This window comes from Paroedura picta, chromosome 5 (assembly GCF_049243985.1).
Source record: "Paroedura picta isolate Pp20150507F chromosome 5, Ppicta_v3.0, whole genome shotgun sequence".
NCBI lineage: Eukaryota > Metazoa > Chordata > Lepidosauria > Squamata > Gekkonidae > Paroedura > Paroedura picta.
The window spans coordinates 114,902,243-114,916,476 of record NC_135373.1 but is presented as its reverse complement, the minus strand read 5'-3'; the positions used below and the strand labels follow the sequence as shown (position 1 = coordinate 114,916,476).

The following is a 14,234-nucleotide window of genomic DNA, read 5'->3' as shown; positions in this document are numbered from 1 at the left end:
TTTTTTGGTGGGAGGGGGGGGGCTTAATTCTATTAGGCGTCAGGGAGAGGCAGACAACCAATGGCCATTCGGTCATGGTTTGAAAAGCTTCTCCCATGGTACTTCTCGCTGCATGGAGAGGTGATCACACATGCTGTTTACCCAAACACCTAAAATCGCACTGAAATCTGGATGGGATCACTTATGTATTATTTAATTATTATTTAAACTTTTAGTCTATCAGCAGCAGATTCAGGGCAGACGACAATGTAGTTAAAATCATATTAATAAAATTATGAAATCTGAAATACAAAAATAAAGTCTAATTCAGATTAAAATTTCAGCTCGTGACCAACATGTACCACTTGATCTATTATTATTATTATTGTTGTTGTTGTTGTTGTTGTTATTCCCTGCCAATTCCAGGACTGGTTCGTGGAGGGTTACAATTGCCCTTTGTTAAAAATCCCAAATAAAACCCCATTAAAAACAGAACATAATATTTATTTATTTATTTATCATACTTATATACCGCCCTTCCCTGGAGGCTCAGAAACATAATAGCAACATAATAGCAGCAACAGCAACAGTACAGAACATTAACATACAAACACCTATCCCTGCCAAGACACCTAATAATGGGGGTTGGAGGAGGGCCATCTATATCACTTGGCACGGGTGCTATCTAGCACCAGGGGGGCCCAGCTTGTCTTCACCGCCCCCGGCCTCAACCGTAGACCTGGCGGAAGAGCTCTGTTTTGTAGGCCCTGCGGAACGCCGAAAGTTCCCGCAGGACCCTGGAGCTCATTCCACCAGGTAGTGTGAAGAGTTCAAACAGCAGCTTTAAGCTTGACTGATGATAAAAACAGGGCAGTCTCTGGTTTTCAAACCCAGCTCCTAAACATTTACCCCTAAGAATTAAAAAAGTTACCAAATGGCGTGGGACACAAGATGTTCCTTTCTGCAACTGACAAGGGACAGAGGCAAATGACGTGCAAGTCAATGCTTTAGGATGCTTAGGACTAATCCTGCGTTAAGCAGGGGGTTGGACTAGGTGGCCTGTATGGTCTCTTCCAACTCTATGATTCTATGATTCTAAGGAAAGGAACAAATGTATTTTACCCAGCAATAAAATATTGCAGGACATGCAATTTATTGGCAGCCAACGTTCTGCCTTTGGGAAATACCTCTAGCTCCTTGGCAGCATGTGAGTGGCAGCTGACTTTCACCGTGCCTGCAAATTGCCCCTTCTGTGACAGGGCCTTTCCTTTAAGCAATTAACCGCCATGCATCTCCCAGAAACTGATCCCTTCCCACAGGGGCTCCCTGGTTTGTGCATGCAGTAATCCCCCCCCCCCCCAGGAAAGGTCACCCAGTAAAACAATGACGGGTTCACGGCCATGGACTACGGGGATAGAATGTGCTTGCAAGCCAGATGTGATGCAAGCCAGCCTGGACCGTGCAGTCTGCAGCTGGCCTCTCCTCTGATTAATTGAGGCAGCCAACAGCGCTGGCAAACTCGAAGCTGCCTCATTTGAAGCAAATTGTGGGGCTGCCCTGGTGGGATTTTCAGCCAGCATCTTGAAATGCTTTTCCAGCCAGGCTTGGCTGATAACCATGTTCGTCGGAAGAGTCTGTTCCTCGGCACCCCTCATTCCCAACTGTGCGTGCCCAAGTCTTCCACATTTATATTTCCCACTGAGATCAAGAGAAAGACGGAGCAGGATTTGGGAGCCTTAATCCCAAGGATGTTAGGTCTGTTTCAGGGGAAATCCTTAGGCAGAAGGGATGTGTGGGTCCTTGGCTCTTGTGGCCCTTTCCTGCAGGCCCAGGGAAATGTCAATCATCACTTAGATCAGAAGGCAAATTTCTTCCAGGCCAGATTGGCCAGGGATTCTGGTGTGTTTGTCTGTGTGTGTGCTTTTTTTGGCGGGGGGTGGGGGGTGGGGCTCATCTGGGTATGGAACTGGGGTCACTGTGGGTGGGCATGTAGTTATGAATTTCCTGCATTCTGTGAGTGATTGGACTAGATGACCCTGGAGATACCTTCCAACTCAATTATTCTATAATTCTAAAAGCTGAGTTCCAAGTGACTCTCGACTGTAAACGGGAAGTTCCATCAGGCTAGCCTTAGCGATTCTGGGGCCCTGGGCATAGGTCCAAGATGGGTCCCCAGAATCTCTGCCATACCATTGCCAGCCTCCCATTGGGGCCAAGCACCCCTTGCCATGTGTGGCATGGTCAGGAGCCATGGAGTGCTGCTGGAAGCCAGGTGCTTGATCACCAAATGCAGTGTTTGCAAACTGGCAGGGGACTGAGAAGGACACAGTTTGTGGTGGGTAGGGAGCTTACATAGGTATAATGCCATGGAGTCTAGCCTCAAAGCAGTTATTTTCTCCAGGTGCACTGATCTATATCATCCAGGGATCAGCTGTAATACCAGGATACCTCCAGGCTCCATCTGGAGGTTGGAAACCCTAGTACACAGGTAGGGATGCCAACCTTCAGGTGGGACCTGGTGATCACATGGAATTACATCTCTCCAGACAACAGCGATCAGTTCCCCTGGAGAAAAGGGATGCTTCGGAGGAGGGGTGGCCCCAGATGACCATGGACTACCATTACCATGAGCCCCTGCCAGCATGGCCAGTTGGCAGGGACTCCTGGTGACTGTAGTCCATGGACATCTGGTGGGCCATAATTTGGCTACCCCTGCTTTGGAGGGCAGGCTGTATGACATTGTGCCCCACTGAGGTCCCTGTCCTCCCTAAGCTCCATTCCCAAATCTCCACAACTTCCCTAGCCTTGAGATGGCAACCTTACCCTTCCATCCCCCCCATGATGGCCGGGGGGGGGGGGCTGGCAATGCTAGATAGGAGCCTATTGGAACTACAAATGTCGGTCAGTTCTGTGCCCACGTAAGTGTATCATTTCTTGTTTCAAAGAACCCTGGGAACTGTAGCTGGCCAGTGAGGCCTCCCCCCACCGCAGAACTCCTGTTCCCAGAGCGTAGGTAGGGTAGATGCACTCTGAGGTGGTCTTTGATTCATACAATCCCTTACTTCGGGAGCGGGGGTGTTGATGGGGGTGGCCTGAATGCATGCACCCCTCTGTTCTTACCTTCCACCTTAACCCCCAGGACGAAATACATTTATTTCCCTTTCAAATCAGCCGGCCCGGGCAACGGCAGATAGGATGAGCCACTCAAATGTGAAAGCCCCGAGCATGAGGGATTCCAAGCTGATTGTTGACTTTGATTGAAATGCAAGGCAGGGGGATTGGGAAGGGAAAAGGGGGGGGGGGCTGCTATTCACTCGGCCGCCTCCAGTCCCGGCTGCTCCAGGGCAAGCCCGTCCTGTGAAAGAAGTCTTTGTGTCAACCTCCCGAGGCCCTCTTGTGCCGCATGCCAGCAGGTAGCAATTGTTCGGGTCCCTTGAACAGGGTCAGAGTGGAAGGAGGCAAGAAATGGCTTCTGTTGAGAAATACAACAGGAATGCGCGGAGGGGTCTCCTCTATGGCAACAGCGCCGCAACCGCAGCCAGCGCAGCTTAACCCGCACTCAAAGGAAATTTCCTCCATTGTTAGCTTCTGGGTGGGGAAGACCCTTGGTATCTGCTTAAGAAGAGAAAAAAAATAATCAAGCCAGGAGTTGGACTAAGAGAGAGGACAATGGGGCTTATCTAGTTCCGCCTGTTGGCCTGAAGCAAGAAAGGGCATGGTTTAAAGTGGTCGGAATCCACCAGATGAAGATGAGTCAAGGAAAAGGAATTCGGAGGGATTGCCTCCTCTCTCTCTCTCTCTCTCTCTCTCTCTCTCTCTCTCTCTCTCTCTGTGTTGTTGGTGGTCGTAGCAAAACTGAACAGGATTTCCATAGTACCTTGAAGACTAACATGTCAACAACAGGGAAAGGGCTTGTGGGAAAAAAGAAAAGAGCGCCAACTCTTAGGTGTCTCCTCTTTTTAAAACAATTTATTGATATTTGCATTTATTCTCTGCCCTCTTCCTGAAGACACTTTTTCGTTGCTATGTATATGTTCAGCTCCTTGGGCTGGACACACCATGCATTTGATGAAGCAAGCTCTGACTCACTTCATAGGAATAGGAAAGGTGGAAGGCACCGAATTCCTATTTTTTTTCGTATTTCATATTTTCTGTACCATTTTAATTTTGTATTCTTGTAATGCAGGTTTGTTCGGCAGATTACTCACCAGCTGGTGGCGACTGCTGTGCTCAACGGTAGTTAGAACCCTGAATCAGCGGTTCTGCTCCAGCCCGAAACAGCTGTGGCCCTATCGAGTGAAGCAACAGCCAGAGTGATCATTTTTGCCAACCGTAGCCAAGTTAGATGGATAACAAATGTTCTGCTGCACCTTTCTCTGCACTGGAGACCCCCCAAGTGGTTTGCATTATTCTCCTCTCTGCCAGTTTATCCTCCCAAAAAGCATGTGAGGTAGATATGGCTGTAGGGATGCCAGCCTGCAGGTGGGACCTGGGCATCCCCTGGAATTACAGCTCATCTCCACCCTAGGGAAAACAGTTCCCCAGGAGAAAATGGATCATTTGGAGGGTGGACTGTGCGTCATTGTGTCCCACTGAAGTCCCTGTCATCCCAAACTCCATCCAACATCTCCAGGAGTTTCCCAATTTGGATCTGGCAGCCCTGCCCCACCCCCACCCCCCTTTCCCTACATGGCTGAGAGTGACTGTCCTAAGGTCACCCATCTGGCCAAATTTTTCTAATTCCATTTGAGGCATGTTGGCTCCCGTCCTGAAGATGATGGCCCACTTTGCGATACCCAGCTGTATTTGCGAATGATCGATGAGAAAGGCAGCCTTGGCTTGCACTGCAAAGAGGGGCTGGGGGGGCAGGTTGTCAGCCCCAGAACTGATGTCAGCATGTCTCCAGGGTTGCCAGAATAGCTCTGACGTTGGGGCAAAACTCTATGAGTAATGCACTGGCAATGCACTGACACGACTTCCCGTGTGCATGGAAGTGACATCAGTGGGTTGCCAGCAAGGACTCCTGACCACCCAGTAAGTCCCCCCTGCCAATTCTAGGGGGCTACTAATGTTGGGAGCGATCGAGGGCAAAAGAAGAAGGGGACGACAGAGAATGAGGTGGCTGGATGGAGTCACTGAAGCAGTAGGTGCAAATTTAAATGGACTCCGGGGAATGGTAGAGGACAGGAGGGCCTGGAAGATCATTGTCCATGGGGTCGCGATGGGTCGGACACGACTTCGCACCTAACAACAACAACCCTGAGGATGGGAGTCCTGGCTATTAGGCCAAGATGCTCTGATTAGGTTTTCTTTTATTTTGGTGCTGCTGTTTCCATCTTCATGCTGAGTTTGATGGCCAGTTTTCAAATATCCATATTTTCCGATGAACTGTGACTACCAGAGACAACTGTAGCTTCCAATGCAACGAGCGTGTGCATGTGGGGAGGGGGGTTTCTGAAGAGTGCATGAGTCAAGATTTCCCAGTCCCCCGCCTGTTTCACACGGCAATTCCCATAATCAATCTCAACCCATTGGCCAGGTTTTTTTGTAGCTCCTAGATCGTTTATGCACTGGAGGTTTCATGCCGTGCTGCAGACTGGAGTTTTAGACATGGCAGCTTGCCCCACCTCTTCCTGCACCCATATGGAGATGTGGGAGTTCTTGTGGAGTGGGGAGATCAAGAGAGGTGGAATGCCACAGAGCCCCAAAAATAATCTCTGTGGTGGAGAGATCATCTGTGATTCCAGGAGAATTCCAGGGCCCACGTGGAGGCAGAAAATTTACTGGTATCACAACTGATCTCCAGGCGAAAGATATCACCTAGAGAAAATGACCACTTTGTAGGGCAGATTCTATGGCATCATAAAGGAAAAGGTATCCCCTGTGCAAGCACTGGGTCATGTCTGACCCTTGGGGTGATGCCCTCTAGCGTTTTCTTGGCAGACTTTCTTGGCAGACTCATTACGGAGTGGTTTGCCAGTAACTTCCCCAGTCATTACCGCTTTACCCCCCAGCAAGCAGTTGGGTACTCATTTTACCAACCTCAGAAGGATAGAAGGCTGAGTCAACCTTGAACCGTCTGCTGGGATTGAACTCCCAGCCTCATGGTCAGAGCTTCAGATAGCATGTCGGCTGCCTTACCACCCTGCGCCACAAGAGACTCTATGGCATTATAATCCCTTCCATCTCCAAACCCCACCCACTTAAGTTCCACCTCCAGAATCTCCAGGTATTTCCCTCTCTGGAGCTGTAACCATTTAGGATTGCATTGTGAGTACACTCTCTGTGTTTGTGTTTTTGTGCGTGTGTGTGCGCGCGCGAGAGAGAGAGTTTGCCCAGTTTGTCCCAGTTTCCTGCATGGTTCCTACAACAATTCTCACTGCATTTAATGGTCTTTACTCCTAGAAAGCATGCATAGGATTGAAGCTTTGGTATCTTTTTCCTTCTTCCTATTCCTTGATTGTGCAACGACCTCAGGCGTGTCCCTAAAAATGGGCAACGAAGTATCAGATTTCCTTAGTGTAACAGGAAGCTGAACTACTCGCTTTAGCTTTTGTTCCTTATTACCGGGGCAGTTGTGGCTCGTCAGCCATACTTGCCTGCCTGTTTACGAGGAGGTTGTGATCTCCGGAGAAAGAGCCCAAGCACTTGTTTGGAGTGCTCCTCTCAAGGAAGGAAGGCGAGACAGTGAGTCAGCTGCTGGGGTGCCTTTTCGTGAGGAGGTTATGTAATCTGTGGCTGTGGCCAAGCAAGTTTTCCTCGTATTTGCTCCTGGATTAATGTTCCTAAGGCTGGCTTTTGTAGTTTTTCAAGCTGCGGGGCAGTGTTTGACTATACATTTTCCTAAGGCCGTTTGCTGCTGTATGAGGCTAAAATGTAAGACAGGTAGGAGAAAGTAACCATAGTGAGTCACGGGAAAGATAAGAAGAGAGCTGACTCAGGCACAGGTGACACAGGATATTAGATGACCCCTTTTATGACCCTGGCCCTTTTTCATGTGTGGTTGGTATGTCTCAATCTGTTATTGAGGGGATCGGTGTTGGGTGCTGGAGGGGGAGCCAGTTTGGTGTAGTGGTTAGGAATGCAGATTTCTAAGGGGTTGATTCCCTGCTCCCCCACATGCAGCCAGCTGGGTGACCTTGGACTCATCACAGCCCTGATAAAGCTGTTCTGACCGAGCAGTGATATCAGGGCTCTCTCAGCCTCACCCGCCTCACAGGGTGTCTGTTGTGGGGAAAGGAAAGGGGAGGTGAATGTAAGCCACTTTGAGACTCCTTCGGGTAGGAAAAAACAGAATATAAAAGCCAACTCATGTAATAGGATTCTAGTTACTCTTAGCTTTAAAAGTTTAAATAATGGAGGAATTGTTGCTCAGTGGCCGAGCCTTTGCTTTGCATGCAGAACATCTCAGGTTTAAGCCCCGGTATCTCCAGATAAAAGACCAGGCGGTATGTGATGTGAAAGACCTCTTCTTGAAATCCTAGAGCAGGGGTAGTCAACCTGTGGTCCTTCAGATGTTCATGGACTACAATTCCCATGAGCGTTTGCTGGCAGGGGCTCATAGGAATTGTAGTCCATGAACATCTGGGGGACTACAGGTTGACTACCCCTGTCCTAGAGAGCTGCTTCTAGTTCAGGTATACTTGTTGCACCAATGGTCTGCTTTATTATAAAACCGCTTCATGTGCTCAAAAACCACATGATCTCAGGCTTTGCTGACGAATGATAAGAGAGATGTGATGTGGGGCTGGTTGACCACTTGGACGGATGCTTGAAGATGGAAGTTTTCGAGGGTAGCTGTGTGGATCAGCAGTAGAAGAGCTAGGTTCCAGTCCAGTAGCAGTTCCGACTGACAAGAGTTTTGGGATATAAGCTTTCAACAGTCAAAGTGCCCTTTCTCAGACACCTTATAGTGATACCTCAAAAATCTTGGAATTATAGAAGGGGCCATCCAGGCCATCTAGTCCAGCTCCCTGCTCAATGCAGGATCAGCCTAAAGCATCCACTGCTGAACTACTCTGACTGTGAATCCCCCCCCCCCACTATCTAGCCAATATCATTCTATGTGTAGTTTAAAGCCATTATTGCGGGTGCTGCCAACGGGAATCTTTCCCTGTCCCCCTCTAAGCGACAACCTTTAAAATATTTAAAGACAGCAATCATGTCCTCTCTTAATCTCCTCTTCTACAGGCCAAACATTCCTAAATCCTTGAGTCCAGTAGAACCTTATGGGACCAACAACAAGAAAGAGAGAGCTTTCTTCAATAAAGAGATTTCCTTTAGCAACAAAGAGTCTGCTTATGGGAAATTTGAGGGGGCTTTGACACCACATTTGTATTCTCCAACTTTCTCTTTCCCTTGTCGGTCTTGTCAAGTTCTACTGGACTCAAGTCTCACTTACAGGAGAAAGTATCCTGTTATTGAATTGCTCATGTTTAGGTGAAGGGCATGGAGCTCTGTTCTGTACCTCACTCATTCACTTTTATGCTGAAAAGAATGAAGATTTAATTTTCATCTTTCTGGTGATGTTTTCCAGCTGGGTTGAAGACGATGCCTTGGGTGGCTCAGAGAAGTGGATGGGAAGCAGTTCTCATTTTCAGCTGTGTTTCCCTTTGTGTATCCCTACCCTTATGGAGGAATCGGGATTCCCTTATTAAAAAGGAGAATGCCCGTCGGACTGGGGGCAATCTTGTGCTCGGAAAACTTGAGGAGCAGGTGAACCAGAAGCTCATGTGCCTCAAGGAGGCAGAAGTGGTTGAAGCAATGCGCACAGGGTTCTTTCCACCCAGCATGCATTTCTTTAAGGCCAAAGCCCTCATTGATCAGAGTGCTGTGTTCAACATCTTAAAGAAGATGCCGAAAGGTAAGTACGATTCAGAATTCCTTGGGCATTTGTAGGTTTTGTGTTTTGGAGGGGCATGATTACAAGAAAGCCAGCTTGGTATAGTGGTTAAGAGTGGCGGCCTCTAATCTGGATAAGCCAGGTTTGATTCCCCCTTCCTCCTTGGGCTAGTCACAGTCCTGTTAGAGCTTTCTCACAAAACACTTCTATCAGAGCTCTCTCAGCCCTACCTACTTCACAGGGTATCTGTTGTGGGGAGAGGATGGCAAGGCAGCTGTAAGGTGCTTTGAGACTCCTCCAGGCAGTGAAAAGCAGGGCATAAAAACCAACTCTTCTTCTTCTAGAAGAAATTGTATAAGGAGGTCAGTAAAAAAGGTACCAAACTGGCTCAACCAGTTAGGTGTACATAATGTACCTATACTTTCAGCTTCATAAGTTTTGCTAGAATCCATAATAGATTCCAAGAAGCACCAGACCTGAAATGCAACGGTGAATGGGACCATTGGGCCCTAGTTTTCCTTCTTCCATCAGACGTCATGTTTTGACCTTGTTTTACCCGCATGTCAAGATCCTGTTGACAAGTTTTTTCTTTCGTCTTGTGCTGTTACGTTGTTTAACTGACTGGTCATGTTTTTATATTTTCATCTTTTCCATCGACCTGTTTCCATGACCTCCTTTAGGCCCGACATGTGCTGTTTGTAGGTTCATCTGTGTAGTGATTTTTCACAGTGCTCTCTCCCATGTTATCACCTGCCCTGGCCTTGGGTAGGTGAAGTAAACAGCTTGGAATGCTGTATAGACTAGCACAGCTTCTGTGGGCTTTCAGTGTGGGAATGCTGCTGGGCATTGTCTGCGCCTGGCCTTTGTGCACCAAGATTTGAAACAAGAGAAGGGATCATGGGTGCCCATATAGATATGCTGGCTTAATTGTGATTCAGTTTCAGCAAGGAGAGTCCTTGCGCCTGTTTGTATATTTCATAGAATCATAGAGTTGGGAGGGACCTCCAGGGTCATCTAGTCCAACCCCCCGCACAATGCAGGAACTCACAACTACCTGCCTACCCACAGTGACTCCAATTTCATGCCCAAGTGATCCACCTTACCACCAAAAATCTCCAGTATTCAGCCCGGCCTGGGGGGAATTCACCTACCATCCCACATTTCTTCAATAAAGAGATTTTCTTTGCAATGAAGAGTCTGCTTATGAGAAATTAGACAGGGTTTTGACACCACATTCATCTGGATCCATGTCTTCTCCAGCCCTCTCTTTCCTATTCTGCCCCCTCCTTCCTTTAGCCCACTGCCATCTCCAAGTTCCTGTGTTTCTCCTTTAATAGGCTCTCTTTAATAGGCTTTAAAAAGGCTCTCTCTTCTACAATAGTTTTTTCAAAAGAGAGAGAAACATTGTATAGAAAGAGGAGTGGAGTCCTAGCAATCTCAACATTCGGTTCTGTTCATTCTTTCTGTTCAGGAAGCAAGCAGGAAATACGCTTCAAGGAGCAGGAAGTTTCCAGTTGAGCCAATCAGGGCACAAGAGGAAAAATTATTTGAAAAATATCAGGAAGTTCCCACTCTTAACTATGCAAAATATACATTTCCTGCGATGCCCCCTGTAGGATATTCCTCATCTCCCTTTGAGCGCCCTGCAGCCCTTGCATATTCCAATACATACATACATTCATATATCAGTTCTCCTAAGCGTTGGTCATAGGCACTGTGTTGGTGTGTGCCATTTTCCCATTTGCCTCCTGCACAGGTGGTGTTTTGCACCTGCATGACTATGCCATTCTGAGTGCTGATTGGCTGGTAAAGAACGCCACCTACCTTCCTGATTGCCACATCTGCTTCTTCCCTTCGGGGGATGTCCGGTTCAAGTTCTCGCAGTGTCATCCTCCTACGGACGTGCCGCCTGGTTGCTCCGACTGGCTATTGCTAGAGACCTACCGCCAGAAGCTGCCCAATGTGACTGAGTTTGACAACAGGTGGGTGAGCGACTGGGATTGTCATAGGCAGTGGTTGTTCCCATTATTGTTGTTGTATTGCTGTTGTTATTGTTGTTTTTTTATTGTTAAGAATTGTTAATAGCAACAATAATAATTTCATTTTTTTTAAATTATGCATTCTGCAAGTTTTTCCCATCTGAACTTTCTCCTTTGATTAAGGTGACTAGATTGTCCCACTTTTGGAGGGACATCTGGGGCAAATTGTACTTATGTTGAAATTTAAAAAATATATAATACTATTTTTGCGTTCTAGGCGTTCTCATGGAATTATAGAGTTGGAAGGGGCCACTCAGGCCATCTAGTCCAACCCCCTGCTCAATGCAGGATCAGCCCAGAGCAGTTATATGAAACTTTTTGTTGCTCCATATAGACCAAATTTTTAATCAAGAACCCCCCTAGTCAATGGTGTCCCACTTTACCAATGTTAAAATCTGGTCACCTTACCTTTGATGTTTATTTAAGTTGTCACCCACAGAATGTAAGGCCGTGCATGGTCTGGGGCCGACCTATCCCCCTATGCCCCCTGCAGAGCCTTATGTACTGCAGATGACAACTTATTGGTTGTTCCTGGGCCCAGGGAAGCGCTCCTGGCCTTGGCCAGGGCCTTTTTGGTCCTGGCCCCGACCTGGTGGAATGAGCTCCTGGTTGAACTGCGGGCCCTGAGGGAGCTTTCAACATTCCTCAGGGCCTGCAAAACAGAGTTTTTCTGCCAGGTCTATGGTTGAGGCCGGGGGCAATGAGGAAGAGTGGTGGGACACCCCCCCCCGGTATTATGCAGCAATCAGGTCATCTTGACTCTCTTTTCTTCCCCCAGATGTATGGATGGGGGGGCACAGGTTGGGGAAGGTATTATTGCCATGTTGTTTCTGTTTTTATTGTGATTTTGTTGTCTCTTTTAATAGGGTTTTATTGGGGGGGTTTGATTGGAAATCTGTAATGCGCCATGAGCCGCATCTTGTAAGTGGTGGGCAATACATTTTATAATAATAATGAGGAGGAGGAGGAGGAGGAGGAGGAGGAGGATGAAATAAACACTTCTGTCTTTCCACCCAAATAGGGTCCCCAAACATTGAAAACATTGTAACATTAAAGTGACATTTAAAATACAGTATAGATAAAATAATTCAGCTGAAATGTATAAACTCAGATACGTCACTGTACATGTAATCACAACCTGTCAGTGAAGGAACCGTTATGTTGAAATTGTAATATAAAAATAGTAATAGCAGTAATACCTTATTATTTTTGTGTTTCATGGGTGGTCAAATTTCCTTATGCTGTTTGTACAGCCAGCTTTGGGTAATAGATAACGTGCAAGACTATGGGCTGGGAAAACTGGGTTCAGATTCATGATGCTTGCTGGAAGATGCTGAGCAAGTCAATCTGTCTCAACGTAACCTGCTTTACAGTGGAATGAACATGCCTTGCTTCTGGGCCTTGTCCGAAGTGGCCCTCTTTGCTACCAAAATATTTTCCCCATCATGGGTCCAAAGACATCTTGTAAAGTTCCCTCCCTTGGGCCTCCTCTGGTACTTTCATTTTTTCCTGGTTTCTAGGTTAATGCTTGTCATGTCACCCCGTAAGCCGTTCTCTTCGGACCGGGCCTGAAACGCCAGTTACTACTCCACATAAACCAGCACAAAAAGTTCTGCTGCTCCATGTGGCTTCTGCAGCTATGGTTCATTTCCTTTCCATTATGTGGCCTTGTTTATGGGAGCAGTTTCTTACACCGGGCCGGATCTTTTGTGTGCTAATGTAACGAAAGCCCCCCCATTGTCACGCACAAGAGGGCAGAGTTAACGTTGCCGTGGAAACCTTAACTCGGGATTCCGTGACTGGTGGGCACATTAGAAAAAAAAAAACACAGCACACCCTCACCCCGATGGGGCATGGCGGTCTGATTTGTACTCTCTTTCCTCCCCCTCCCCTCCCCTCCCCTCCCCCTTTTAATAAAAGTAATAAACCACCAAATGGAGTGCGAAATAACAGTTGCCCAAAGCACAGGAAGGGACTCCTTAGGTAAGATAACAGCAGCTGGCGTATTAAACGTGTGGCAAACAGACTCCATTTTGTGATCTCCCATCCCATCTGCTGACCAGGCCCGACGCTACTTGGTTTTACGAGAATTGGCATCGCTGCCTCTTTCAAGCAGGAGAACCATTTTCCCGAGGAACGACAAAGGTTTCTCGAGAACAAGACAATAAGTACGGATTCAATTCCGGCTTCTCACGTGTGTCGTGATGTGTACTTTTAATTGGCGCGGCTGCGATTAGGCAAGGCACCAAACATCGGCTAATCGCTGGACATGGTCACTGTTGTCATAGCAAAGGAACGAGGCCTAGGCCCAGGGCGAGAGACTGATTGAGAGCCCGGACAGAGAGACGGAGCCGGCCAGGATGTCACGCAGATATCATTTGCATATTTTGTCACAGCTGATGGGCCGTGCTGGTCTCGTTGTTGACGCCGGCGTATTCTGGAATGGATGACCCCCCCAACGTGAAAGATCTTGTTGCGGAGTCTGTGCCAGCAATGTGAAACGGGCATAGAGTCAGGGAATGAATTGGCACCCTCGAAGTCAGAGTAGCTGTCCTGGAGAAGCAGGGGCAGCCAGTTGGGCACTCAGCAAAGACTCTCGGGGTCTTGTTAGATCTGCCCTATCCTGAGAATGGCAGCCCTACCTCTGTCAGGGAGCATGAAGGTCAAGGGAAGCAGGGCATCATGCTGATAAGAAGGGGAATGTTTCCTCAGAAGGGACCCCTTTTTTCTCTTGGTGAGCAGGGATCCTTTTGCACCGAGGAACCTGAGCTGGGAAGGAGGGGGGCTCTTGGTAGTTGGTGATTCGGTCCTTAGGCATGTAGATAGATGGGTTGTGAACCTACATTCTGACCACTTGGTGACTTGCCTGTCTGGTGCAAAGGTCTAGAGCAGTGGTTCTCAACCTTTCTAATGCCGCGTCCCTTTAATACAGTTCCTCATGATGTGGTGACCCCCAACCGTACAATTATGCAAGTGTTCTTTCACAGAAATTAAACCGAAACTGACCAATGGTGTGAAAATCCATTATTCATGATCGTATATAAATTGCTTTTTTTCCTGGGGTTTCTCGGTTCAGTTCTGCCTCTTGCCCCACCATGGCAATCTCGCTCTTTTCTGCTGCTCCAGACAGAAGAACGCTCTATCCTGATCTACCCCGCAAGGCTGTTGTGTGGATGGTGCCCCCCAGCGACCCCTCTGGGGTCCTGTCCCCCAGGTTGAGAACCATTGGTCTCGATATTCTAGATATGTATGGTCTAGATAGGCTAGTAGACAGTGCTGGGGAGGAGCATTGGGTTGTGGTACTTGTTGGCACTAAAGCTAGGGAAATGTTGTTGTGTGTTCCTGGCGGAAAAATTTAGTCCGCGAGGCAGAAG

At 47.8% G+C, this 14,234-nt stretch overlaps 1 protein-coding gene across 10 annotated transcripts in view; it reads left to right on the top strand.

Moving 5' to 3' along the window:
- ADA2 (adenosine deaminase 2) overlaps nt 1-14,234 on the top strand; it is a 67,237-nt gene that overhangs the window by 33,550 nt on the left and 19,453 nt on the right. For 4 of the 10 annotated variants that reach the window (XM_077340094.1, XM_077340092.1, XM_077340093.1 and 1 more), the window contains 2 exons: nt 8,516-8,842; nt 10,578-10,803. The exons of 1 other annotated variant lie outside the window; for it this stretch is intronic. In XM_077340094.1, coding sequence (XP_077196209.1) covers nt 8,530-8,842; nt 10,578-10,803 — 539 coding nt within the window. In that variant the 5' untranslated portion in view covers nt 8,516-8,529. Of the gene's footprint in view, nt 1-3,367; nt 3,393-3,707; nt 3,776-6,034; nt 6,250-6,520; nt 6,667-8,515; nt 8,843-10,577; nt 10,804-14,234 lie in introns of those variants that run through there. 5 more of the 10 variants (XM_077340090.1, XM_077340099.1, XM_077340095.1 and 2 more) reach the window with 5 other exon arrangements.